Below are 25582 nucleotides of genomic sequence, written 5' to 3'. Positions count from 1 at the left end.
TTTAGACAAATAATAAGCAACTATTTTGCTGAAAGAAGCTAATCACAACATGTTTCAAAGAAATGTAAGATTTACTACCATTTCAATTTTTTATTTTATTTATTTATTTTTATTTTTTGAGACGGGGTCTTGCTCTGTCGCCCAGGCTGGAGTGCAGTGGCACAATCTCGGCTCACTGCAACCTCTGCCTCCCAGGTTCGAGTGATTTCTCCTGCCTCAGCCTACTGAGTAGCTGGGATTACAGGTACATACCACCATGCCTGGCATTTTTGTATTTTTAGTAGAGATGGGGTTTTGCCATGTTGACCAGGCTGGTCTTGAACTCCTGTCCTCAAGTGATCCACCTGCCTCGGCCTCCCAAAGTGTTGGGATTACAGGCATGAGCCACCGTGCCTGGCCTCACTTATTTATTTTTTAAGAGACAGGATTTCTCTCACTCTTTTGCCCAGGTGGAGTCCAGTGATGCAATCAGAACTCGCTGTAACCTTGAACTCCTACGCTCAAGCCATCCTCCTGCTTTGGCCTCCCAGAGTGCTGGGATTACAGGTGCACACCACTATGCCCAGCTGATTTTTATTTATTTATTTTCCTCTCAAAAATTTGAAAAGCATGACTTTTAGTTATTGTAGACAGGATAAAATAAATTTTGGTATAAGTTAATAAAAAGGTGTTAAGATATTAATATAAACAAGATGGGATGAAAAGGAAGCAAAAAATCTGAAAAAATATATAATCCAGACTGGCTAACATGGTGAAACCCTGTCTCTACTAAAAATACAAAAACTAGCCGGGCATGGTGGCATGCACCTATAATCCCAGCTACTTGAGAGGCTGAGAGACAGGAGAATTGCTTGAACCCAGGCAACAGAGGTTGCAGTAAGCCAAGACTGCGCCACTGTACTCCAACCTGGGTGATAGAGCACGACTCTGTCTCAAAAAAGGAGAAGAGAAAAGATACATAAATCTAACTGTTGTGTTCAGAAGCACACTATTTAAAATAACCAATAAACCAATGAAGCACTATGGGGCCGGGCACAGTGGCCTAGCACCTGTAATCCTAGCTAGCACTTTGGGAGGCTGAGGCAGGAGGATCACCTGAGTTCAGAAGGATCACCTGGGCAACATAGTGAGACCCTGTCTCTACAAACAAAATAAAATAAAGAATCAGCCAGGTGTAGTGGTGGGCACCTGTGGTCCCAGTTACTCAGGAAGCTGAGGTGGGACGATCACTTGAGCCTGGGAGGTTGAGACTGTGGTGAACTGTGATTGTATTGCTGTACTCTTAACTTCTATGAAAGTGAGACTGTCTCAAAAAGGAACAAAAATCCACCACCACCACAACAAAAAAGCACTATGGGCTGAGCGCAGTGGCTCACATCTGTAATCCCAACACTCTGGGAGGCTGAGATGGGAGGATTGCTTGAACACAGAAGTTTGAGACCAGCCTGGGCAATAAAGTGAGCCCGTCTCTACAGAAAATAAATTTTGCCGGGCAGGTGACACATGCCTATAGTCTCAGCTACTCAGGGGGTTGAGCTGGGAGGACTGCTTGAGTCCAGGAGGTAGCGGCTTCAGTGAGCTGTGATTGTGCCACTGCATTCCAGTCTGGGCAACAGAGTGAGACCCTGTCTCAAAAAAAAAAAAAAAAAAAAAAGAAGAAATAAAAAAATAATGACCTCTTCAATTTATCTTTTCCAAAAATCTGTATTTTTAAGTCTGTTTAAAGCTAAAACACCTATATTTGAATAACATTTGTCCAAAATCTTCAGGTAATTCAGAATTAGTTATAATCAGGTTACTTCCAGCAGCAAATCATTATCTATGTAAACTGTGGTCATATAAATATCTATCTACCTTACACAAACTAAACCAGAAATGCCTTTCAAAAACAGGAGAAAAATAACCTAAATGATGCAGTCAATTCCCCCATAAACAAGTGATCTGGAGTAAATTGAGAGGTGATGACTTGATCAGTGGTTCTCTCAATCAGTGTCAGTTCCTGAGAACTTCTCATATAAGGAGACCATGTGAAGATGTTGAGTGTGATTCTAGAGTTTAAGCGTACACATTTTTCATGCACCATGGCAAGTCAACTATTTCATAAGGTGTCAAGTGAAAAAACAGCAAGTGAAAGTAGTGATTCCACACATTGTTATTTCCCTAGTTTACTGTAAAAACCTAATTTCCACTTATTTACTACAGCCTGTTATCTGACATAAGTAGTCAACACTTGTTGACTCTATGTGAAATCACTGTATGTGATTTTTTGTGAAACATTTGTTTCAGAGGAAGAGATAGTTGATATGGTATACACATACTAAAAACAAAAATGTACAAACTATAATTCAAAAATGAGTAAATGGGATATACAAGTATTAAGAAGGCAAACTACATAAAACAAGTTATTTTTGGCTTTGGCCTCCATTAGGATTTTTGAGGCTATTTACTCAAATTTAACTGGCTTTTACTTGACCAGAAAATTAATTTGTAGGTGAGGGCACTAGAAATCTCTGGAGTTTGTGTATATGAAACCCTAGGCTTTTGTCCCATTGCTTTAAGTCAAGTACCTTAATTCATTTGAATTCACATTAAAGTATGTAACATTATTGGTCAAAAGGAGACTTAAAAAAGCCACACTGAAATGTAATTCACATACCATATACAGCCATTTAAAGCATACAGTCTAATGTTTTTTAGTATATGCACAGCCATCATCACAACCAATTTTTAAACCTTTTCATCATCTCAAAAAGAAACCCCATACCACTTAGCTATCACTCTCTTCCTACATTCCCACCCACCTCACCTGCCCACCCCCAAAAGCCCCAAGCAGCCACTAATCTACTCCAGATTTTCCTGCTCAGGAGATTTCTTACAAGAGCTCAACAGGTCGGGTGAGGTGGTGCGCACCCGTAATCCCAGCTACTAGGGAGGCTGAGGCAAGAGAAGACAATCTCTTGAACCCAGGAGGGGGAGGTTGCAGTGAGACAAGATTACGCCACTGCACTCCAGCCTGGGTGATTAAGAGAGACTCCATCTCAAAAAAAAAAAAAAAAAAAAAAAAAGCTCAAAAATAGCTTTCTAACTCACTAAAATAATATAAGCTGGTATAAGTACCAGGAGTATGTTCCATATTCACAATTTTTGATAGGTTCTTTCTGAATTCACATAATTTATTCTATGTCCTATACCAATATTTTTCATCCAAATAAGATTCATTAGTTCCATGAGCAAGGTGTTAAAAAAAAAGAAGAAAAATGTATTAGATCTATTCACAGTTTAAGAAGTTTGCAAGGCACACACTATAGCATGTTATGGGTTTTTATGGAGAGGATTATTTTACTTGTAGGTTGGAGAGGAAATTATACAATTGACTTGATATCAAATTTAAGAATTTGAACAGAAACTAGTTATTTATTTATTTATTTATTTTTGAGACGGAGTCTCGCTCTGTTGCCCAGACTGAAGTGCAGTTGCGCGATCCCGGCTCACTGCAACCTCCGCCCCCAGGTTCAAGTGATTCTCCTGCCTCAGCCTCCTGAGTAGCTAGGATTACAGGCGGGCACCACCACGCCCAGCTAATTTTTGTATTTTTAGTAGAGATGGGGTTTTACCACGTTGGTCAGGCTGGTCTCAAACTCCTGACCTACTGATCCACCCGCCTCAGCCTCCCAAAGTGCTGGGATTACAGGCGTGAGCCACCACACCTGGCCAAAACTAGATTTAACAGGTTCTACAACTACAGGACTGACTCAAGGACAAAAATCAAGTTATTAGAGCTGAAGAGAGATTTAAACAAGCAGAGATTGGACCAGTGCTCCTCTTCCCACTGAAAACAGTGAAGGAGAGTGAGGAATGAAGAACCAAGCTTTAATTGGAATGTATAGGGAAAAGAAAGGGAGATCAGACTGTTACTGTGTCTATGTAGAAAGGGAAGACATAAGAAACTCCATTTTGGCCTGTACCCTGAACAATTGCTTTGCCCTGAGATGCTGTAACTTTGCCCCAACCACTTTGCCCTAACCTCTTTGCCCCAAACTTGAGCTCACAAAAACATGTATTGTATGGAATCAAGGTTTAAGGGATCTAGGGCTGTGCAGGATGTGCTTTGTTAACAAAATGTTTACAAGCAGTATGCTCGGTAAAAGTCATCACCATTCTCTAGTCTCGATAAACCAGGGGCACAATGCGCTGCAGAAAGCCGCAGGGACCTCTGCCCTGGAAAGCTGAGTATTGTCCAAGGTTTCTCCCCATGTGATAGTCTGAAATACGGCCTCGTGGGACGGGAAGGACCTGACCGTCCCCCAGCCCGACACCCGTGAAGGGTCTGTGCTGAGAAGGATTAGTGAAAGAGGAAAGCCTCTTGCAGTTGAGATAGAGGAAGGCCACTGTCTCCTGCCTGTTCCTGGGAACTGAATGTCTCGGTATAAAACCCGATTGTACATTTGTTCAATTCTGAGATAGGAGAAAAACCGCCCTATGGCAGGAGGCGAGACATGTTGGCAGCAATGCTCCTTTGTTATTCTTTACTCCACTGAGATGTTTGGGTGGAGAGAAACATAAATCTGGCCTACATGCACATCCAGGCATAGTACCTCCCCTTGAACTTAATTGTGACACAGATTCCTTTGCTCACGTTTTCTTGCTGACCTTCTCCCTATTATCACCTTGCTCTCCTACGGCATTCCTCTTGCTGAGATAGTGAAAATAGTAATCAACCAAAACTGAGAGAACTCAAAGACCGGTGACGGGGCAGGTCCTTGATATGCTGAGTGCCGTTCTCCTGGGCCCACTGTTCTTTCTCTATACTTTGTCTCTGTGTCTTATTTCTTTCTCGGTCTCTCGTCCCACCTGACGAGATATACCTACAGGTGTGGAAGGGCAGGCCACCCCTTCAGGACTGTTCACAACTATTTTGAAGAGAAAGCTTTAATTTCTGCCTTGGGTTATTTGATCTCAATTTACCAATGTGTAAATTGAGATCTAATTTGTCTTATAAATCTAAGACTGCACAACTACTGTTAATGCTGAATACTGTAAATTTCCTATGAAATAAAAATAAATCCAAGTTCCAATAAATGGAAAATATAAACTTTGTACTGCAATTTCAAAATTGCACCCTAGGGGTGACAGAAGTGACAGACTACAAAAAGGGCACAATGGGATTTTTTTTTGAGTGATGGAAAGTTCTCAATTTTTTTGTTTTTTAATTTTGAGATGGAGTTTCACTCTGTCACCCAGGCTGGACTGCAGTGGTGCGATCTCCACTCACTGCAACTTCAGCACCCTGAGCTCAAGCGATCCTCCCTCCTCAACCTCCTAAGTAGCTGGGACCACAGATGTGCACACCATATCTGGCTAAGTTTTTGTATTTTTGGTAGAGACAGGGCTTTACCATGTTGCCCAGGCTGGTTTCAAACTTCTGAGCTCAAGTGATCTGCCCATCTTGGCCTCTCAAAGTGCTAGGATTACAGTCGTAAGCCACTGTGCCCTGATCAGGTTCTCAATTTTGATTGCAGTAGTGATTACATGACTCTATGTATACATTTATCAAAGTTCATCAACCTACACTCATTAAATGAGTGAATGCTATTATAATTATACCTCAGTATAAATTAAAAGTAAGTTGTGTTACTATATTGTTATAAGTAAATTCTTTAAAAATTTTCTATTTATTATTTTTTTTTGGAGATTGGGTCTCGCTATGTTGCCCACGCTGGTCTCAAACTCCTGGCCTCAAGTGATCCTCCTGCCTTGGCCTCCCAAAGTGCTGGGATTATAAGCGTGAGCCACCACACCCAGTCATTAACCTGATTTTTTTTTAAAACAGGATCTTAATCCTGTTTATTAAAAAATCCAGATTATTCTGAATTTTTTCATTCTTTCAAAACATTTAGATACATACCTGTATGATGTGTGGAACTTAAACTTTCATTCTGTAGGCCATTCTCACTTTTAGTCCTATCAGCAACTTTCTGGGATGTAGATTCTCCTTTATTGAATTCTTCATTTTCACTCGCAGTATGATTTATTTTTTTCACACTGTATTTTACACTGCATATGTTTCTCTTATAACGAGGGTCACTTTCTTCCTGCCCAGGATTGGAATCAATTACAGCTATGCAATGTTTTTTGTTTAGCATCTTCTTAATTACAGGCTTGGCAGAAGAGTTTTGTGAACAACTCTCCATTTCACTGGCTGAAGAAGAAATACAACTGTCCTCTACAGTTGAACATTTCTGTATGACAGCATTTTCATGGTAATGAGGATTAGGTTCATACTTTGGTTTTTCCAAACCGGGGAAACAAACAACAGCCAAAAACCAGTGTGCACTGTAAAAAACAAATGAAATGACTAAATATGTTATTAGAAAAGTTTATTATATTTGGCAATACATATCAATTAAAATGTTTTTTCTAAAGTTCTTGCCAATTAATTTATTAAAAATGCCTAATTCTGGCCGGGTGCAGTAGCTCACGCCAGTAATCCCAGCACTTTGGGAGGCTGAGGTGGGTGGATCACCTGAGGTCAGCAGTTCGAGACCAGCCTAGCCAACATGGCAAAACCCTGTCTCTACTAAAAATACAAAAATTAGCCAGGCGCAGTGGTGCGCACCCGTAATCCCAGCTACTCAGTAGGCTGAGGCAGGAGAATCACTTGAACCCAAGAGGCAGAGGTTGCAGTGAGCCGAGATTGTGCCACAGCATTCCAGCTTGGGGGTGACAAAGCAAGACTCCATCTCAAAAAAAAAAAAAAAGCCTATTTTTTTTTTAGTTCTCAAATTAATCTGCTTGTTTTATGTAATCACTGATTCAGTAACAGAACACAATGTCTATTCAAAAATAACATAGTTTGTATTAAAATTATGTAGCCTGTATTTACTTTTGCAAATAATCCCTGAACACTTTCTAATGTTTTTGGAATGAAAAATTCATTGCTTTTTCTGGCTAGTAATGTCAGTTTGCAACTCGTCATTCCCCTTTGCCTTCTCTTTATGTAAAAAGATGGAAAACTATCCATCTTAAAGATTAAACTGTCGGCCAGGTGCGGTGGCTCACGCCTGTAATCCTAGCACTTTGGGAGGCCGAGGCGGGTGGATTGCCTGAGTTCAGGAGTTCGAGAACAGCCTGGGCAACACAGTGAAACCCCGTCTCTACTAAAATACAGAAAATTAGCTGGGTGTGGTAGTGTGCGCCTGTAGTCCCAGCTACTCGGGAGGCTGAGGCAGGAGAATTGCTTGAACCCGGGAGGCGGAGGTTGCAGTGAGCTGAGATTGTGCCACTGCACTCCACTCTGGGCGACAGAGCGAGACTCCGTCTCCAAAAAAAAAAAAAAAAAAAAAAGATTAAACTGTCTTCAGCAGTCTAATTAGGTCATATGATTTTTCAACATTCTAAGAATTGCATATATAGTTTTGTTCTTTTTACAGTTACTGTGTGTTATTAAGATAGGAAAGGCTTAATATCAAAAATATGTATATAAGTAATGTTTTATCTCATGCTATATTGAAATTTAATACATTAAAAAGAAATAACATATCTAACCTAGTCCTTGCACAAAAATTTAAGTATTAGTAGAGAGTTCCAGCTATCAAGTAGGTGCTTATGATACAGCTGAATTCAGGTATCACTGTTCCCAACAGTAGAGTATAGGACACAAGCAAGAAGCTGTACAGTCCTGGCTAATATTCATTTTTTGCTAGACACAGGGTTGTGCTGGGATACAAGGAACAGGCTATAGATGTCAGGGAGCTTATTGGTCAAGCACAATAATATTTGTCCTATGGTAGGGTGTTCAATAAATATTTGCTGGATGAAAAACAAGTTATCTTGCCATGGATAAAAATTATTCCACTTTCTCATTTTTGTAGAATATTAGAGTACCCAAGTTAGTACTAAGAAACAGCACTATCTCTTCATCAAACAGCATCCAGTAGAAATGGCTGTCATAGGCTGGCTGGCTTCATCTTCTGTATTGCAAAGGCCAGATGGATGAAAGCTTGCTTCTCTCCTGTTCTTCATTATTATTCCTTAGTACCCTATGGATTTAGATCAGGCTAACACACCAACCTCCTCATTTCATCACTTCTAACACATAGCTAATTTTATTTTATTTATAAAGTCACATCTCAACTTTAGACATGTTGCAATGTGAAAAAAATGTGTTTTAAAAATTGATGATGCCAGGCACGGTGGCTCACACCTGTAATCCCAACACTTTGGGAGGTAGAGGCAGGCATATCGCTTGAGCTCAGGAGTTGGAGACTGGCCTGGGCAACGTGGCAAAACCCCGTCTCTACCAAAACCACAAAATATTAGCTGGGTGTGATGGCACATGCCTGTGGTCCAAGCTACTGGGGTTGGAGGCTGAGGTGGGAGGATAGCTTGAGCCTGGGAGGCGGAGATTGCAGTGAGCCAAGATGGTGCCACTGCACTCCAGTCTGGGCGACAGAGTGAGACCCCATCTCAAAATAAATAAAATAAAATTGATGAAATATAGTATAATACAGTGACTCTCAACCTACAGCTGTAATAAAGCCTATCACAGTTCTTAATATTTCTTAGCTATGCCAATGTGGCTAAGCTACAAATTTCCTCACCTAAAAACTAGGAAAAATCCTTTTTGGCCTAAGAAGAGAAAGCTGAATCAGACAATTACTTCCAACAATTACTTCCATTAAGCCAGGGTTTTGCTTTTATGATTCCTTTTAATAACAGCTACGTTAACTTTAACAGCAGGAGAGAGGGTAACACAGACTTTTGGCCAGGTGCAGTGGCTCATGCCTGTAATCCTAGTGCTATGGGAGGCTGAGGTGGGGGAACTGCTTGAGGCCAGAAGTTTGAGACCAGTCTGGGCAACACAGCTAGACCCCATCTCCAAAAAAATTTTAAAAAATTAGCTGGGCCTGTGGCATGCGCCTGTAGTTCTAGCTACTCAGGAGGCTGAGGCAGGAGGATTGCTTAAGCCTAGGAGTTTGAAGCTTCAGTGAGCTATGATTGCACCACTGTACTCCAGCTTGGGCAACAGAATGAGACTCTGTCTCTAAAAAACAAAACAAAACAAAAGAAAATACCTAGGCAATTTCACTTAAGATAGATTAGATCCACACATCAAATTTGTGTTTCTGGAAATTACTATAACAATTTTTAATAAACAGCTTAGAAACTTAAGAAAAAAATTAGGGCCAGGTACAGTGGCACATGCCTGTAATCCCAGCATTTTGAGAGGCTACGGCAGGTGGACCGCTTCGGCTCTGGAGTTTGAGACCAGCCTGGGCAGCATGGCAAAACCCCATCCTCTAAAAAAAAATACAAAAATTAGCTGGGCGTGGTAGCATGCACCTATAGTCCCAGCTACTCAGGAGGCTGAGGTCGGAGGATCACTTAAGCCTGGGAGGTTGAGGCTGCAGTAAGCAGACATCATGCTACTACATTCCAGCCTGAGTGACAGACAGAGACCCTATCTCGAGAAAAAAGAAAGAAAGAAAAGAAAAACAAAACTGGTACTACCAGAAAAAATAAAAACAAAACAGATGACAAATATATGGCAGCCAATCTAACATGATTAGTGTATAAGTATTTGTAGCTTTGTCTCTTCAAAAAAAAAAAAAAAAAGCAAAAACAAAAACAAGCTCTCTTGATTTATAGGCTATTTTTTAATCTACAAATGGTAGAGCTCTCTTACAGAGTTCATTTTCTACCTCTCACTAAGATGACTGAAAGCACTGATAATAACTTCCATGCAGAGGTATAGTGACTAAGAGGGATGCGCCTCTATTCCTAAATCGTGTATAATCAAATAATATTTCTATTTAAAATTTTTATAACTCATTTCTGACAAATCGCTTTCCTCCCTTTCACCTAGTAAGCTGTTCACATGTTACTTTACAAGACAAATTAGTACCCAGTCAAGAAACCTTCTTTTCTGTCTTTTTTTTTCTTTTCCTTTTTTTTTTTTTTTGAGATGGAGTCTCACTCTGCTGCCCAGGCTGGAGTGCAGGGGCATGATCTTGGCTCACTGCAACCTCTGCCTCCCGGGTTCAGGCGATCCTCCTGAGTAGCTGGGATTACAGGCACGCACCACCACGCCCAGCTAATTTTTGTATTTTCAGTAGAGACGAGGTTTCGCCATGTTGGCCAGGTTGGTCTTGAACCCCTGACCTCAAGTAATCCGCCCACCTCAGCCTCTCAAAGTGTTGGGATTACAGGCGTGAGCCACCACGCCCAGCCAAAACCTTATTTTGAAGAGAATGAAGAAATTAACTAGTTTTAAATGTTATTTTAAATTTTACTATGATAATATGAATTTAAAAATATATAGCTTTGCTAGGAGCAGTGGCTCATGTCTATAATCCCAGCTACTTGGGAGGCTGAGGTGGGGGGATGGCTTGAGGCCAAGAGTTCAAGACCAGCCTGAGCAACACAGTGAGACCCTCACCTCTACAAAAGTTTAAAAAAAAAAATTCAGAAGCTAGCTTGGCACAGCTAGGCTTATTAGACATAAACAATCTCATAGAATACCAACTCCAGGAAAGCATATTCTGCAACCATGATAGAATGAGACAAAGTAGGGCCATATCATAATTTGTCTAAGCAGAGAAAAACATAAGGTCACAGTTGGAAACCACAAAATAGCCAACATTCTTCTTCTTTATTAATGAGTGAATGCTACTTCTTTACCTAGGCAAACCACTGCTTTAGACCCTCCCCCATATCACTCAAGGAAAGCCCAGATTCTGTCACAGGTTCTTTGAAACATCCTTTTATTGAGAGGCTCCAGAGTGGCCCATGGTGTGTGTTATTCCTTGATGCAAGTGATAAACCCAAGTTTTCCGACTACAAGTGTATTTCTGGTGTTCTTTGGATTGAGGGCATAGAAAAGCAAAAGAATAAAACACAAAAAACTTTTAAGTCTCCATTGTAAAATACTACTATCTAGTCATTGGGAGAGAATAATACAAATCTTTAAACACCTCCATTTACTCAGAAACTGCTTCAAGTAGTCTACATGGTTTTTAATTGAAAAATGGCATAAATCTAACCATCGTTTCTCCTTTCTGGTTAAAAACAGAAGTGTATTTTAAACTTAAGATTCCAATTCCTTTATGTGACCTAATCATCTTTTTGTATAAAATAATACTTTTCTATAGGTTACTTGCTAGACAATAAGCACCATTTTTTAAAAAATGGTATTATTTGACATTAATGAATAAAATGAGATTAGAAAGGTATCTGGTCTATTGTCTCTAAAATTCAATATCTTACATGCTTCACTGTGAAACTGCATTAATTCTTATAAAACAGACAGTACAAATATGAATATACACAAGAGATTTCAGAAAGATGTTTTAAAATGAATTCTTCACCTCATACTCATTATTTAAAAATTGCCATCATTTACATGATTTAAAGATTTTCCTTTAAAGGAAATTCTTACTCACGCTTCATTAAGGGGTACAAAAATAAAATCCTTCTCAAAAATATCTACGTGCCGGGTCCATGTTTTTACTCTCCCATGCCGTTTTTGCTGTATTCTGTAAGAAAGAGATAAATTATAAGCTTCTGAAATATTTCTAGTGCTCCAGCTTATATGTAGTGATTTATAAATTAAGAAGATTCAGATGTAATAGCTCAAACAGTTGCATAAAATGGTTTGACAAACTGGGGAAAGAAAATAGAACTTGTTGGATGGAAACTAGGAAGGCATGGGACTACCCATTGTTGAATTTGGAGAAAGATATTTTACTCCTGTTACTCCATCTGAGGGGTGGAAGTTCTAGTGCTTATCTTGCCTAGACTTCTCTTTACTATTTTTATTACTGCAGAATTGGTCCTGGCAACTATACTGAGAGGTGTAGCCAAGCACGACTTAGGGTAACTGGGGAGAAGACAGTAGGAAAAGTGAGCATTATCTGATGGTAGATGAAGCAATATAGCCATGAGCACTGGTCAAAACCAATGACTGTTATCACCTCTAAGATGCAACATTAGGAATTGCTGAAATAAGAGAATATATTATTATTGTTATTTATTATGCATAGCAGCCATCAATTCAAGACATCTAACACTAGTTTTAAATTTAAAAAGTACCAATTCTTAAGTGTATCTTTTGATCAATTACCAGCAAATTATCAGAGCTAGATGCCATCACTATTGGAGAGGAATTATAAAGAAAAAGGTGGGGCATGGTGGCTCACACCTGAAATCCCAGTACTTTGGGGAGGCAGAGGTGAGCAGATTCCTTGAGCCCAGGAGTTTGAAACCAGCCTGGGAAACATGGTGAAACCCTGTCTCCACAAAAAATACAAAAATTAGCTGGGTGGGGTGGCGTGTGCCTTAGTCCCAGCTACTTGGGAGGCTGAGGTGGAAGGATCACTTGAGAGTGGGAGGTAGAGGTTGTGGTGAGACAAGATCACACCAATGCCCTCCAGCCTGGGTGACAGAGTGAGACCCTGTCTTGAAAAAAAGAAAACAAATCAGGCCTACTATGTACAATAGTATTTCCTTAATTTGTCTGAGAAGAATCACCCAAAGAGCTTATTAAGAATATAGATTCACAGGTTCCTTTCTTAGATATTATGGATAAACATCTAGGATAAAACAGAGTAATCTGTAGTTAGTAAGTATCTAAGTAATTTTAAAAAAACCTACTAGTCACATTTGGGAAACACTATTCTAGATATTTGACCCAGAACATTTATAAATTCCAGGTATTCTGAAAGTATTAGAATATTATGAATTATATTAATTTTGTAAACTGATAAGAGAACTAAATGATATTGCCTCAATATAAATAAGTTGTTCAAAAAAATTCCAAAACTAGCACAAAGTTAGTTTAAGAAAGGTGAATATGAACCCATGAAGAATGAAAATGGAACTGATTTATTTAGTGTGTTCTCTTCCTGGCTGGAGAATTTAAAAAGTAAGCAAGAGAACTGCAGAGATTTGTGTTTTCTTTCAAGTACGTGATTTTTTACTTAGTTAAATGTGAGTGACTTACATCTGTTAAATATTTTCAGAGTTTGACTTACGACAGATTAGTTGTTTCATGATTTCTCCTCTCTCTCTGATTAAGGCGTTTATAGAAAAAAGAACTGAATATATGAATTCGGTCAGCGTCTTCCTTCTTCAGTTTTTCAAGCACCAAGTATCTATTTGATAGAAAATAATTCAAATATAATTAATGTAACAGTTCACTTTATTTATTTCTATTTTTTTGAGACAGAGTCTCACTCTGTTGCCCAGGCTGGAGTGCAGTGGAGCGATCTCAACTCACTGCAACCTCCACCTCCTGGGTTCAAGTGATTCTCCTGCTTCAGCCTCCCAAGTAGCTGGGATTACAGGCACACACCACCACGCCCAGCTAATTTTTCTATTTTAGTAGAGATGGGGTTTCCCCCATGTTGGTCAGGCTGGTCTCGAACTCCTGACCTCAAGTAATCCGCCCGCCTCAGCCTCCCAAAGTGCTGGGATTACAGGCGTGAGCCACGGCGCCCGGCCACAGTTCGCTTTGTATTAAAAACTCAGTAAATCTTTTTTCTTTAGAACCATCAATCTCTCTTCTTTAGAACCAAGGAAGTTATTAGCAAAGTTTGATAACTATCCGATTATCTTCAGGCAATGAAAATTGCTATTTGAAAATAAAATTATAACATAAAGATCTAATGTTTTAAAACAAGGACACATTCTATGCAGTTAGCGGAAATTGAGCCACTGCACTCCAGCCTGAGAAACAGAGTGAGACTCTGTCACACACACAAAAAACCAAAAACCTTGTTAGGCTGCACACGGTGCCTCATGCCTGTAATGTCAGCACTTTGGGAGGCTGAGGTGGGCAGATCACCTGAGGTTGGGAGCTCGAGACCAGCCTGGCCAATATGATGAAACCCTGTCTCTACTAAAAATACAAAAATTTAGCCGGGCGTGGTGGCGAGTGCCTGTAATCCCAGCTACTTGGGAGACTGAGGCGGGAGAATCACTTGAACCTATGAGGCAGAGGTTGCAGTGAGCCAAAATCACACCACTACACTCCAGCCTGGGCATGACAGACCAAGACTTGGTCTCAAGAAAATAAAAATAAATTAAAAAAAACCAAGGGCACACTCTAAATCTAGAGTAGAGCATATGTCCCCACATTATTCATAATAGCCCAAAAGCATAAGAAAAATGCTAACCAACTGATAAATGGAAAAATAAAGTGTTACATTTATACAATGAAATATCTGAAATAGAAATGAAGTGATAATACATGATCATAGAAAATCCTTGAAAACATGCCAACTAAAAGAATCTACTCATAAAAACCACATATTTTATGGTTCTATTTGTACAAAATGTTCAGAATACAAAAAGCCAGAGATAGAGAAAAGACTGACAGTTGCATAGGGCTGGAGGAGGGATTGGAAGAAAACAGTGATTGCTAATGGGTACTAGGCTTCTTTATGGGGCAATGAAACACACTGAATTGTATACTTCAAATGGGTGAATTGTATGTTATATGTATTATATCTAAGTAAAGCTGTTATCATTATGTATTGTTTATTTCATTTTAAACAGTTCAGTTAATAAACCACGAAGATCCAGCAGCATAGTATTTTTTATGAAAATAGAAAATAAAGAGAAAGAACTTGTACAGTGGTGAGGTGGTAACAATGACTCTGTAAAGTGATCTTACATTGGTTCTAATTTTTTTTGAGATAAGAGTTTCGCTCTTGTTGCCCAGGCAGGCTGGAGTGCAATGGCATGATCTCGGCTCACCACAACCTCCGCCTCCCGGGTTCAAGCGATTCTCTTGCCTCAGCCTCCTGATTAGTTGGGATTATAGGCATGGACCACCATGCCAGGCTAATTTTGTATTTTTAGTAGAGACGGGGTTTCTCCATGTTGGTCAGGCTGGTCTTGAACTCTCGATCTCAGGTGATCCACCTGCCTCGGCCTCCTAAGGTGCTGGGATTACAGGCGTGAGCCACCGTGCCTGGCCTGGTTCTAATTTTTTATTGCCTTAGTTATTTTTTTATACATCTATAGCAAAACAAGTAACAATAGTCATTTATATCACAAAGGGAAATTATGATATATTAAATTTATTTATGATCCAAACTTTCTCATAGGACTTATGCAAGTTCAAGCTTATGACCATATTATCAAAATGAGGACAGTCTGAAAGTCTTGTGAAATCTTACACAGAAAGAGCAAATGCTTAAAACATCTGGCCCCCTAGAGGGCACATTCTTGAGATCTGTTACTTTTATCACTAATATGCAATAATTCCAAAGCTCAAATTTTAATGAAAATGACATAATTTAAGATTTCTTGCTTTCAGGCAACTCAGTGTGCCCCTACAGAAGATAATACAAGACAGTGAGTCAGATCAAGACACAGTTTATATTAATTGCTGAATTCTACAATAGTATCTTCAAAACACACTATGTAGATAAATAGCTATCAGTCCAGGGACTATACTGTAATGAGTGAACCATGAGACTTTTGCTGGCCCAAACTATAATGGCTACTTTGGTGTTTTTTTTTTTTTTTTTTTTTTTTTTTAAATTTCAGACTGAGTATCACTCTGTCTCCCAGGCTGCAGCGCAGTGGTGCAATCTTGGCTCACTGCAATCTCCACCTCCAGGTTCAAGTGATTCTCCTGCCTCAGCCTCCTGAGTAGCTAGGACTGCAGGCACCCGCCACCACACCCAGCTAATTTCTGTATTTTTTTTTTAGTAGAGGCCAGGTTTCACCATGTTGGCCAGGTTGGTCTCGAACTCCATCCCTCAAATGATCCTCCCACCCTGGCCTCCCAAAATGCTGGGATTACAGGCGTGAGCCACTCTGCCTGGCCTACAATGGCTGTTTTATAAAACTTAACTGAATAAAGGGATATTCACCTTAAAAAAAGGAAATGTATTTGTGATATAAGAAAACTGAGCTGGACATAGTGGCTCACTGCAGCCTCCGCCTCCTGGGCTGAAGCCATCCTCTTACCTCTTCCTCCAGAGTAGCTGGAACTACAGGCATACGCCACCATACCCGGCTAACTTTGGTTTTTTTTGGTGGGGGTAAACATGGGGTTTCGCCATGTTGTCCAGGCTGATCTCGAACTTCTGGGCTCAGGTGGTTTGCTTGCCTTGGCGTCCCAAGTGCTAGGATTACAGATTTTTTTTTTTTTTTGGCGGGGGAAGGGAAGGAGGAAGAGCCACAGGGCCAGGTGTGAGGGAGGAGTGGGATGCGGGGAGGATGGGGGGCGAGGGATGTGGGGCTCAGGCACTAGCCTGGGAAGCCTCCAGGATTACAGGTTTGAGCCACCACACCCAGCCTGTGCTTTATTTATTTCTTTGAGATAAAGTCTCACTCTCTCGCCCAGGCTGGAGTGCAGTGGCATGGTCACAGCTCACTGCAACCTCAAACTCCCGGGCTCAAGTGATCCCTCACTTCACTCTCCTGAGTAGCTGGGACCACAGGCCTGCACTACCATGCCCAACTAATTTTTTTTTTTTTTGTATGTTTTTGTAGAGACAAGGGTCTTGCTATATTGCCCAATATGGTCTTGAACTCCTTGCCTGAAGCAATCCTCCAGCATCGGCCTCCCAAAGTACTGGGATTATAGGTGTGAGTCACTGCACCTGGCCTAATTTATGCTTTTAAAGTAACTAGTTTCGTTTTTCTGATATGCACCCATAAGATTTCTGTGACTACAGTTCTAGATTTTTTAAGTGTACATGTGTCACAACTATTAACTTTAAAATAATAATCATATCTCTCATTTTAGAATTAAAGGGAAAACCCAAGCTTACCACAAAAACTTATGGGAGGCCAGGCGCGGTGGCTCACGCCTGTAATCCCAGCACTTTGGGAGGCTGAGGCAGGCGGATCACCTGAGGTCGGGAGTTTGAGACCAGCCTGACCAACATGGAGAAACCCCATCTCTACTAAAAATACAAAACTAGCCGGGTGTGGTAGCGCATGCCTGTAATCCCAGCTACTCAGGAGGCTGGGGCAGGAGAATAGCTTGAACCAGGGAGGCGGATGTTGCAGTAAGCCGAGATTGTGCCATTGCACTCCAGCCTGGACAACGAGAGTGAAACTCCATCTCAAAAAAAACCAAAAAACAATGGGAGGCCGAGGCGGGCGGATCACGAGGTCAGGAGATCGAGACCATCCTGGCTAACACGGTGAAACCCCATCTCTACTAAAAATACAAAAAATTAGCCAGGCCTGGTGGCGGGTGCCTGTGGTCCCAGCTACTCGGGAGGCTGAGGCAGGAGAATGCCTCAGGGAGGCGGAGCTTGCAGTGAGCTGAGATCGCACCACTGCACTCCAAACTGGGCAACAGAGCGAGACTCCGTCTCAAAAAAAGAAAACAAAAAACAAAAACAAAAACAAACAAACAAACAAACAAAAAAACACAATAACAAAAAAAAACCTTATGGGAATTTCTTCCATTTGGGTGCACCAATTTCTCTAAGTGCATACATCATTTAAATATTGAATGCTGGTGAAGCTGTTTAGTTGCTATTCCATAAAATGGAAAATCTAACATCATCAGAACTCCTTTAACTATAAGATGAAGTTAAACAGTGATTTTGGGCTGGGCACAGTGGTGGGAGGATCCCTTGAGAATAGCCTGGGCAACACAGGAAGACCCTATATCTCCAAGAAAATTTTAAAAATTAGCAGAGTGTGGTAGCTCGCACATGTAGTCCCAGCTACTTGAGAGGCTGAGGCAGGAGGATCACTTGAGCCAGGGAGGTCTGGGCTTCAGTGAGTCGTGATTGCGTCACTGCTCTCCAACCTGAACGACAAAGTAAGAATCTGTCTTTGAAAAAAAAAAAAAAAAAATTTTAGCTGGGAATGGTAATCGCCTGTAATTCCAGCACTTTGGAGGCCAAGGTGGGAGGATTGCTTCAGCCCAGAAATTTGAGACCAGCCTGGGCACACAGGGAGATCCTGCCTCTATTAAAAAAAAAAAAAAAAAAATTAGGCTGAGCACAGTGGCTCATGCCTGTAATCCCAGCACTTTGGGAAGCTGATGGGGGGCAGGGGGGGATCACTTGAGGACAGAAGTTCGAGACCAGCGTGGCCAACAAGGTGAAATCCCATCTCTAATAAAAATACAAAACAATTAGCCAGGCGTGGTGGCGGGCGCCTGTAGTCCCAGCTACTCAGGAGGCTGAGGCAGGAGAATGGCATGAACCCGGGAGGCGGAGCTTGCAGTGAGCCGAGATTGCACCACTGCACTCCAGAGCCTGGGTGACAGAGTGAGACTCCCATCTCAAAAAAAAAAACAAAAAACAAAAAAACAAAAACAAACATATAAAATTTATCATGTTAACCATTCTGAGTGTAGAGTTCAGCAGTGTAAAGTATATGCACAGTGTTAAAAACAGATCTCCAGTAACTTTGTTTTGCAAATCTGAACATATGTCTATTAAACAACAACTTTTCCCCTTCCCCTCAAATCCCAGTAAACATCAATTCTATTTTCTGTTTCTATGAATTTGACTACTTTAGATACCTCATATAACAGAAATCATACTTTTGTGACTGACTTACTGTGCTTGGCACAATGACCTCAAGGTTCATCTATGTTAAAGCAAGTAACATTATTTCCTTCCTTTTTAAGGAAGGAAATGTATACATATTGCATTATATGTATACACCACATTTGGTTTATCCATTCATCAGTGGACAGCAGGATTGTTTCCACCACTCAGCTATTATGAATGCTGTTATGAACATGGGTGTGCAAATATGTCTTCAAGACTCTGCTTTCTGGTTGGGAGCAGTGGCTTATGCCTGTAATCCCAGAACTTTGGGAAGCCAAGGTAGGAGGACTGCTTGAGGGCAGGAGCTCAAGACCAGCCTGGCCAACAAAGTGAGACACCATCTGTATAAAAGTGAAAAAATTAGCAGGGTGTGACAGTATGCACCTGTAGTCCCAGCTACTTAGGAAGCTGAGGCAGGACGATCACTTGAGCCCAGGAGGCTATCGTGAGCTGTGACTGTGATGCTGCACTCCATCATGGGTGACAGAATGAGACCCTAACTCAAAACAAAAAGACGCTGCTTTCAGTTCTTTTGGACATCCAGTCATGCAGTGCTTAAGAATGGGGTTATGTTCTGAGAAAGGCATCATGAGGTAATTTGAAGTTGTGCATCATAGAGTGTACTTATACAATCCTAGGTGGCATAGTGTCCTATACACCTAGGCTATATGGTATAACCTACTGCTTCTACACTATACACCTGTATAGTATGTTACCATACTGAATACCGTAGGCAACTGTGACACAATGGAAACTATTTGTGTGCCCATAGAAAAGCTACAGTAAAAATACGTTATTATAATCTTACGGGCTCACCATCACATATGGTCCATAATTGACTGAAACGTTATGTGGCACAAGACTGTATACCCAGAAGTGGGATTGCTGGATCATATTGTAGTTCTATTTCAAATTTTTTGAGGAGCCTACGCACTGTTTTCCACAGTGGCAGCACCATTTTAACAGTTTCAATTTCTCCACATCCTCATCAACACTTATTTTCTGTTTTTTTTTGTTTCTGTTTTAATAGTAGCCATCCTAATGGAAGTGAGATGACACTGTGTTATATTGTTTTGATGCTGCATTTCTCTAATGATTACTGATGTTGAGCATCTTTCATATGCTTTTTGGCCACTTGTATGGATCACTTAAAAAAGAGATAACATCTTTTGACTTATCTATAAAGATTTTATTTTTTTCTTGGATATAGTGTCTTGCTCTGTCACCCAGGTTGGAGTACAGTGGTGTGTAATCATAGCTCACTGTAGCCTCAAACTCTTGTCATGGGCTCAGGTGATCCTCCCATCTCAGCCTCCTCAATAGCTAGGACTATAGGTGTGCACCACCATGCCCAGCTAAATTTTTTTCTTGAGACGGAGTTTCACTCTTGTTGCCCAGGCTGGAGTTCAATGGCATGATCTCGGCTCCCCGCAACCTCCGTCTCCTGGGTTCAAGTGATTCTCCTGCCTCAGCCTCCCGAGTAGCTGGGATTACAGGCATGCACTACCACACCTGGCTAATTTTGTATTTTTAGTAGAGTTGGGGTTTCTCCATGTTGGTCAGGCTGGTTTCACCTCCTGACCTCAGATGATCCACCTGCCTCGGCTTCCCAAAGTGCTGGGATTATAGGCGTGAGCCACCACGCCTGGCTTGCCCAGCTAATTAAAATTTTCTTTTTTGTAGAGACAGGGCTTCATTATATTGCACAGGCTGGTCTCCAACTCTTGGCTTCAAGTGATCCTCCCACCTTGGCCTCCCAAAGCCCTGGGATTAGAGGTATGAGCCACTGTGTCTGGTCAGCTATGAAGAACTTTGAAACACACCAAAAGGAAAAATGGTGTCCTTGAAATGGGGGCACAGTTTAAACTAAATAGAATATAATCCTGGATGGGGGGGTGGGGTGGCGGTTCCAAGATGGCCAAATAGGAACAGCTCTGGTCTGCAGCTCTCAGCATGACCGATGCAGAAGATGGGTGATTTCTGCATTTCCAACTGAGGTAACTGGTTCATCTCATTGGGACTGGTTGGACAGGGGATGCAGCCCATGGAGGGTGAGCTGAAGCAGGGCGGGGCATCGCCTCACCCAGGAAGTGCAACAGGTTGGGGGATTTCCCTTTCCCAGCCAAGGCAAGCCTTCACAGACTACCTGGAAAAATGGGACACTCCCGCCCAAATACTGTGCTTTTCCCAAGGTCTTAGCAACCAGCAGACAAGGTGATTCTCTCCCGTGTCTGGCTCGGCGGCTCCCACGCCCATGGAGCCTTGCTCACTGCTAGCACAGCGGTCTGAGATCCATCTGTGAGACAGGAGCCTGACTGGGGGAGGGGCATCCGCCATTGCTGAGGCTTGAGTAGATAAACAAAGCGGCCAGGAAGCTCAAACTGGGTGGAGCCCACTGCAGCCCAACAAGGCCTACTGCCTCTAGACTCCACCACTGTGGGCAGGGCATAGCTGAAAAATAGGCAGCAGACAACTTCTGCAGACTTAAACATCCCTGTCTGATAGCTCTGAAGAGGGCAGTGGTTCTCCCAGCACGGCATCTGAGCTCTGAGAACGGACAGAATGCCTCCTGAAGTGGGTCCCTGACCCCTGTGTAGCCTAACTGGGAGACACCTCCCAGTAGGGGCCGACAGACACCTCACATAGGCAGCTGCCCCTCTGGGACGAAGCTTCCAGAGGAAGGATCAGGCAGCAATATTTGCTGTTCTGCAGCCTCTGCTGGTCTGGAGTGGAACTCCAGCAAACTCCAAAAGACCTACAGCTGAGGGACCTGACTGTTAGAAGGAAAACAGAAAGGAATAGCATCAACAAACAGAAAGGAATAGCATCAACATCAACAAAAAGGTCATCTACACCAAAACCCCATCTGTCGGTCACCAACATCAAAGACCAAAGGTAGATAAAACCACAAAGATGGGGAGAAACCAGAGCAGAAAAGCTGAAAATTCTAAAAATCAGAGCGCCTCTTCTTCTCCAAAGGATCGCAGCTCCTTGCCAGCAACGGAACAAAGCTGGGCGGAGAATGACTTTGACGAGTTGACAGAAGCAGGCTTCAGGAGGTCAGTAATAACAAACTTCTCCGAGCCAAAGGAGGATGTTCGAACCCATCTCAAGGAAGCTAAACACCATGAAAAAAGATTAGATGAATAGCTAACTAGAATAAAGAGTGTAGAGAAGACCTTAAATGACCTGATGGAGCTGATAACCATTGCACAAGAACTTCATGACACATGCACAAGCTTCAATAGCCAATTCGATCAAGAGGAAGAAAGAGTATCAGTGATTGAAGGTCAAATTAATGAAATAAAGTGAGAAGACAAGGTTAGAGAAAAAAAAGTAAAAAGAAACAAACAAAGCCTCCAAGAAATATGGGACTATGTGAAAAGACCAAATCTACATTTGATTGGTGTACCTGAAAGTGACGGGGAGAATGGAACCAAGTTGGAAAACACTCTTCAGGATATTACCCAGGAGAACTTCCCCAGCCTAGCAAGGCAGGCCAATATTCAAATTCAGGAAATGCAGAGAACACCACAAAGATACTCCTTGAGAAGAGCAACTCCAAGCCACATAATTGTCAGATTCCCCAAGGTTGAAATGAAGGAAAAAGTGTTAAGGGCAGCCAGAGAGAAAGGCTGATTATCCACAAAGGGAAGCCCACCAGACTAACAGCGGATCTCTCGGCAGAAACCCTACAAGCCAGAAGAGAGTGAGGGCCAATATTCAACATTCTTAAAGGAAAGAATTTTCAACCCAGAATTTCATATCTAGCCAAACTAAGCTTCATAAGTGAAGGAGAAATAAAATACTTTACAGACAAAGCAAATGCTGAGAGATTTTGTCACCACCAGGCCTGCCTTGCAAGAGCTCCTGAAAGAAGCACTAAACATGGAAAGAAACAACTGGTACCAGCCACTGCAAAAACAGGCCAAATTGTAAAGACCATCGATGCTATGAAGAAACTGCATCAATTAACGGGCAAAATAACCAGTGAACATCATAATGACAGGATCAAATTCACACATAACAATGTTAACTTTAAATGTAAATGGGCTAAATGCCCCAATTAAAAGACACAGACTGGCAAATTGGATAAAGAGTCAAGACCCATCAGTGTGCTGTATTCAGGAAACCCATCTCACATGCAGAGAGACACACAGGCTCAAAATAAAGGAATGGAGGAAGATCTACCAAGCAAATGGAAAACAAAAAAAGGCAGGGGTTGCAATCCTAGTCTCGGATAAAACAGACTTTAAACCAACAGCGATCAAAAGAAACAAAGAAGGCCATTACATAATGGTAAAGGGATCAATTCAATAAGAAGAACTAACTATCCTAAACATATATGCACCCAATACAGGAGCACCCAGATTCATAAAGCAAGTTCTGAGTGACCTACAAAGAGACTTAGACTCCCACACAACAATAATGGGAGACTTTAACACCCCATTGTCAATATTAGACAGATCAACCAGACAGAAGGTTAACAAGGATATCCAGAACCTGAACTCAGCTCTGCAACAAACAGACCTAATAGACATCTACAGAACTCTCCACCCCAAATCAACAGAATATACATTCTTCTCAGCACCACATCGCACTTATTCAAAAATTGACCACATAATTGGAAGTAAAGCACTCCTCAGCAAATGTAAAAGAATAGAAATCACAACAAACTGTCTCTCAGACCACAGTGTAATCAAATTAGAACTTAGGATTAAGAAACTCACTCAAAACTGCACAACTACATGGAAACTGAACAACTTGCTCCTGAATGACGGGTAAATAACGAAATGAAGACAGAAATAAAGATGTTCTTTGAAACCAGTGAGAACAAAGGCACAACGTACCAGAATCTCTTGGACACATTTAAATCACCTTAATTTAAAGCAGTGTGTAGAGGGAAATTTATAGCACTAAATGCCCACAAGAGAAAGCAGGAAAGATCTAAAATTGACACCCTAACATCACAATTTAAAAAACTAGAGAAGCAAGAGCAAACAAATTCAAAAGCTAGCAGAAGGCAAGAAATAACTAAGATCAAAGCAGAACTGAAGGAGATAGAGACACAAAAAACCCTTCAAAAAAAATCAATGAATCCAGGAGCTGGTTTTTTGAAAAGATCAACAAAATTGATTGACTGCTAGCAAGACTAATAAAGAAGAAAAGAGAGAAGAATCACATAGATGCCATAAAAAATGAAAAAGGGGATATCACCACTGATCCCACAGAAGTACAAACTACCATCAGAGAATAAACACCTCTATGCAAATAATCTAGAAAATCTAGAAAAAATGGATAAATTCCTGGACACATACACCCTCCCAAGACTAAACCAGGAAGAAGTTGACTCTCTAAATAGACCAGTAACAGGCTCTGAAATTGAGGTAATAATTAATAGCCTACCAACCAAAAAAAGTCCAGGACCAGATGGATTCACAGCCTAATTCTACCAGAGGTACAAGGAGGAGCTAGTATCATTCCTTCTGAAACTATTTCAATCAATAGAAAAAGAGGAAATTCTCCCTAACTCATTTTATGAGGCCAGCATCATCCTGATACCAAAGCCTGGGAGACACACAACAAAAAAAGAGAATTTCAGATCAATATCCCTGATGAACATTGATGTGAAAATCCTCAATAAAACACTGGCAAACGAAGTCCAGCAGCACATCAAAAAGCTTATCCACCATGATCAAGTGGGCTTCATCCCTGGGATGCAAGGCTAGTTCAACATATGCAAATCAATAAACATAATCCATCATATAAACAGAACCAATGACAAAAACCACATGATTATCTCAATAGATGCAGAAAAGGCCTTTGACAAAATTCAACAGCCCTTCATGCTAAAAACTCTCAATAAACTAGGTATTGATGGAAAATATCTCAAAATAATAAGAGCTATTTATGACAAACCCACAGCCAATATCATCCTGAATGGGCAAAAACTGGAAGCATTCCGTTTGAAAACCAGCACAAGACAAGGATGCCCTCTCTCACCACTCCTATTCAACATAGTGTTGGAAGTTCTGGCTAGGGCAATCAGGCAAGAGAAAGAAATAAAGCGTATTCAATTAGGAAATGGGGAAGTCAAATTGTCCCTGTTTGCAGATGACATGATTGTGTATTTAGAAAACCCCATCATCTCAGCCCAAAATCTCCTCATGCTGATAAGCAACTTCAGCAAAGTCTCAGGATACAAAATCAATGTGCAAAAATCACGAGCATTCCTATACACCATTAACAGATAAACAGAGAGCCAAATCATGAGTGAACTCCCATTCACAGTTGCTACAAAGAGAATAAAATACCTAGGAATCCAACCTACAAGGGATGTGAAGGACCTCTTCAAGGACAATTACAAACCACTGCTCAACGAAATAAAAGAGGACACAAACAAATGGAAGAATATTCCATTCTCATGGATAGGAAGAATCAATATTGTGAAAATGGCCATACTGCCCAAAGTAATGTATAGATTCAATGTCATCCCCATCAAGCTACCAGTGACTTTCTTCACAGAATTAGAAAAAACTACTTTAAAGTTCATATGGAACCAAAAAAGAGCCTGCATTGCCAAGACAATCCTAAGCAAAAACAACAAAGCTAGAGGCATCATGCTACCTGACTTCAAACTATACTACAAAGCTACAGTAACCAAATCAGCATGGTACTGGTACCAAAACAGAGATATACACCAATGGAACAGAAAAGAGGCCTGAGAAATAATACCACACATCTACAACCATCTGATCTTTGACAAACCTGACAAAAACAAGAAATGGGGAAAGGATTCCCTATTTAATAAATGGTGCTGGGAAAACTGGCTAGCCATATGTAGAAAGCTGAAACTGGATCCCTTCCTTACACCGTATACAAAAACTAATTCAAGATGGATTAAAGACTTAAATGTTAGACCTAAAACCATAAAAACCCTAGAAGAAAACCTAGGCAATACCATTCAGGTCATAGGCATGGGCAAGGACTTCATGACTAAAACACCAAAAGCAATGGCAACAAAAGCCAAAATTGACAAA

General features: G+C 41.1%; 1 protein-coding gene across 10 annotated transcripts in view; it reads right to left on the bottom strand.

The window, feature by feature from the left end:
- SENP6 (SUMO specific peptidase 6) overlaps positions 1-25582 on the bottom strand; it is a 114868-nt gene that overhangs the window by 6924 nt on the left and 82362 nt on the right. For 9 of the 10 annotated variants that reach the window (XM_003805813.7, XM_063605386.1, XM_055113896.2 and 6 more), the window contains 3 exons: positions 13032-13151; positions 11442-11534; positions 5906-6333 (listed from right to left, as the gene is read on the bottom strand). In XM_003805813.7, the coding sequence (XP_003805861.1) occupies positions 5906-6333; positions 11442-11534; positions 13032-13151 (641 nt within the window). The remainder of the gene's footprint in view (positions 1-5905; positions 6334-11441; positions 11535-13031; positions 13152-25582) is intronic. The other variant, XR_004672033.3, reaches the window with a different exon arrangement.

The sequence above is a fragment of the Pan paniscus genome, chromosome 5 (genome assembly GCF_029289425.2).
Source record: "Pan paniscus chromosome 5, NHGRI_mPanPan1-v2.0_pri, whole genome shotgun sequence".
NCBI lineage: Eukaryota > Metazoa > Chordata > Mammalia > Primates > Hominidae > Pan > Pan paniscus.
This window is presented reverse-complemented; position numbering and strand designations above follow the sequence as displayed.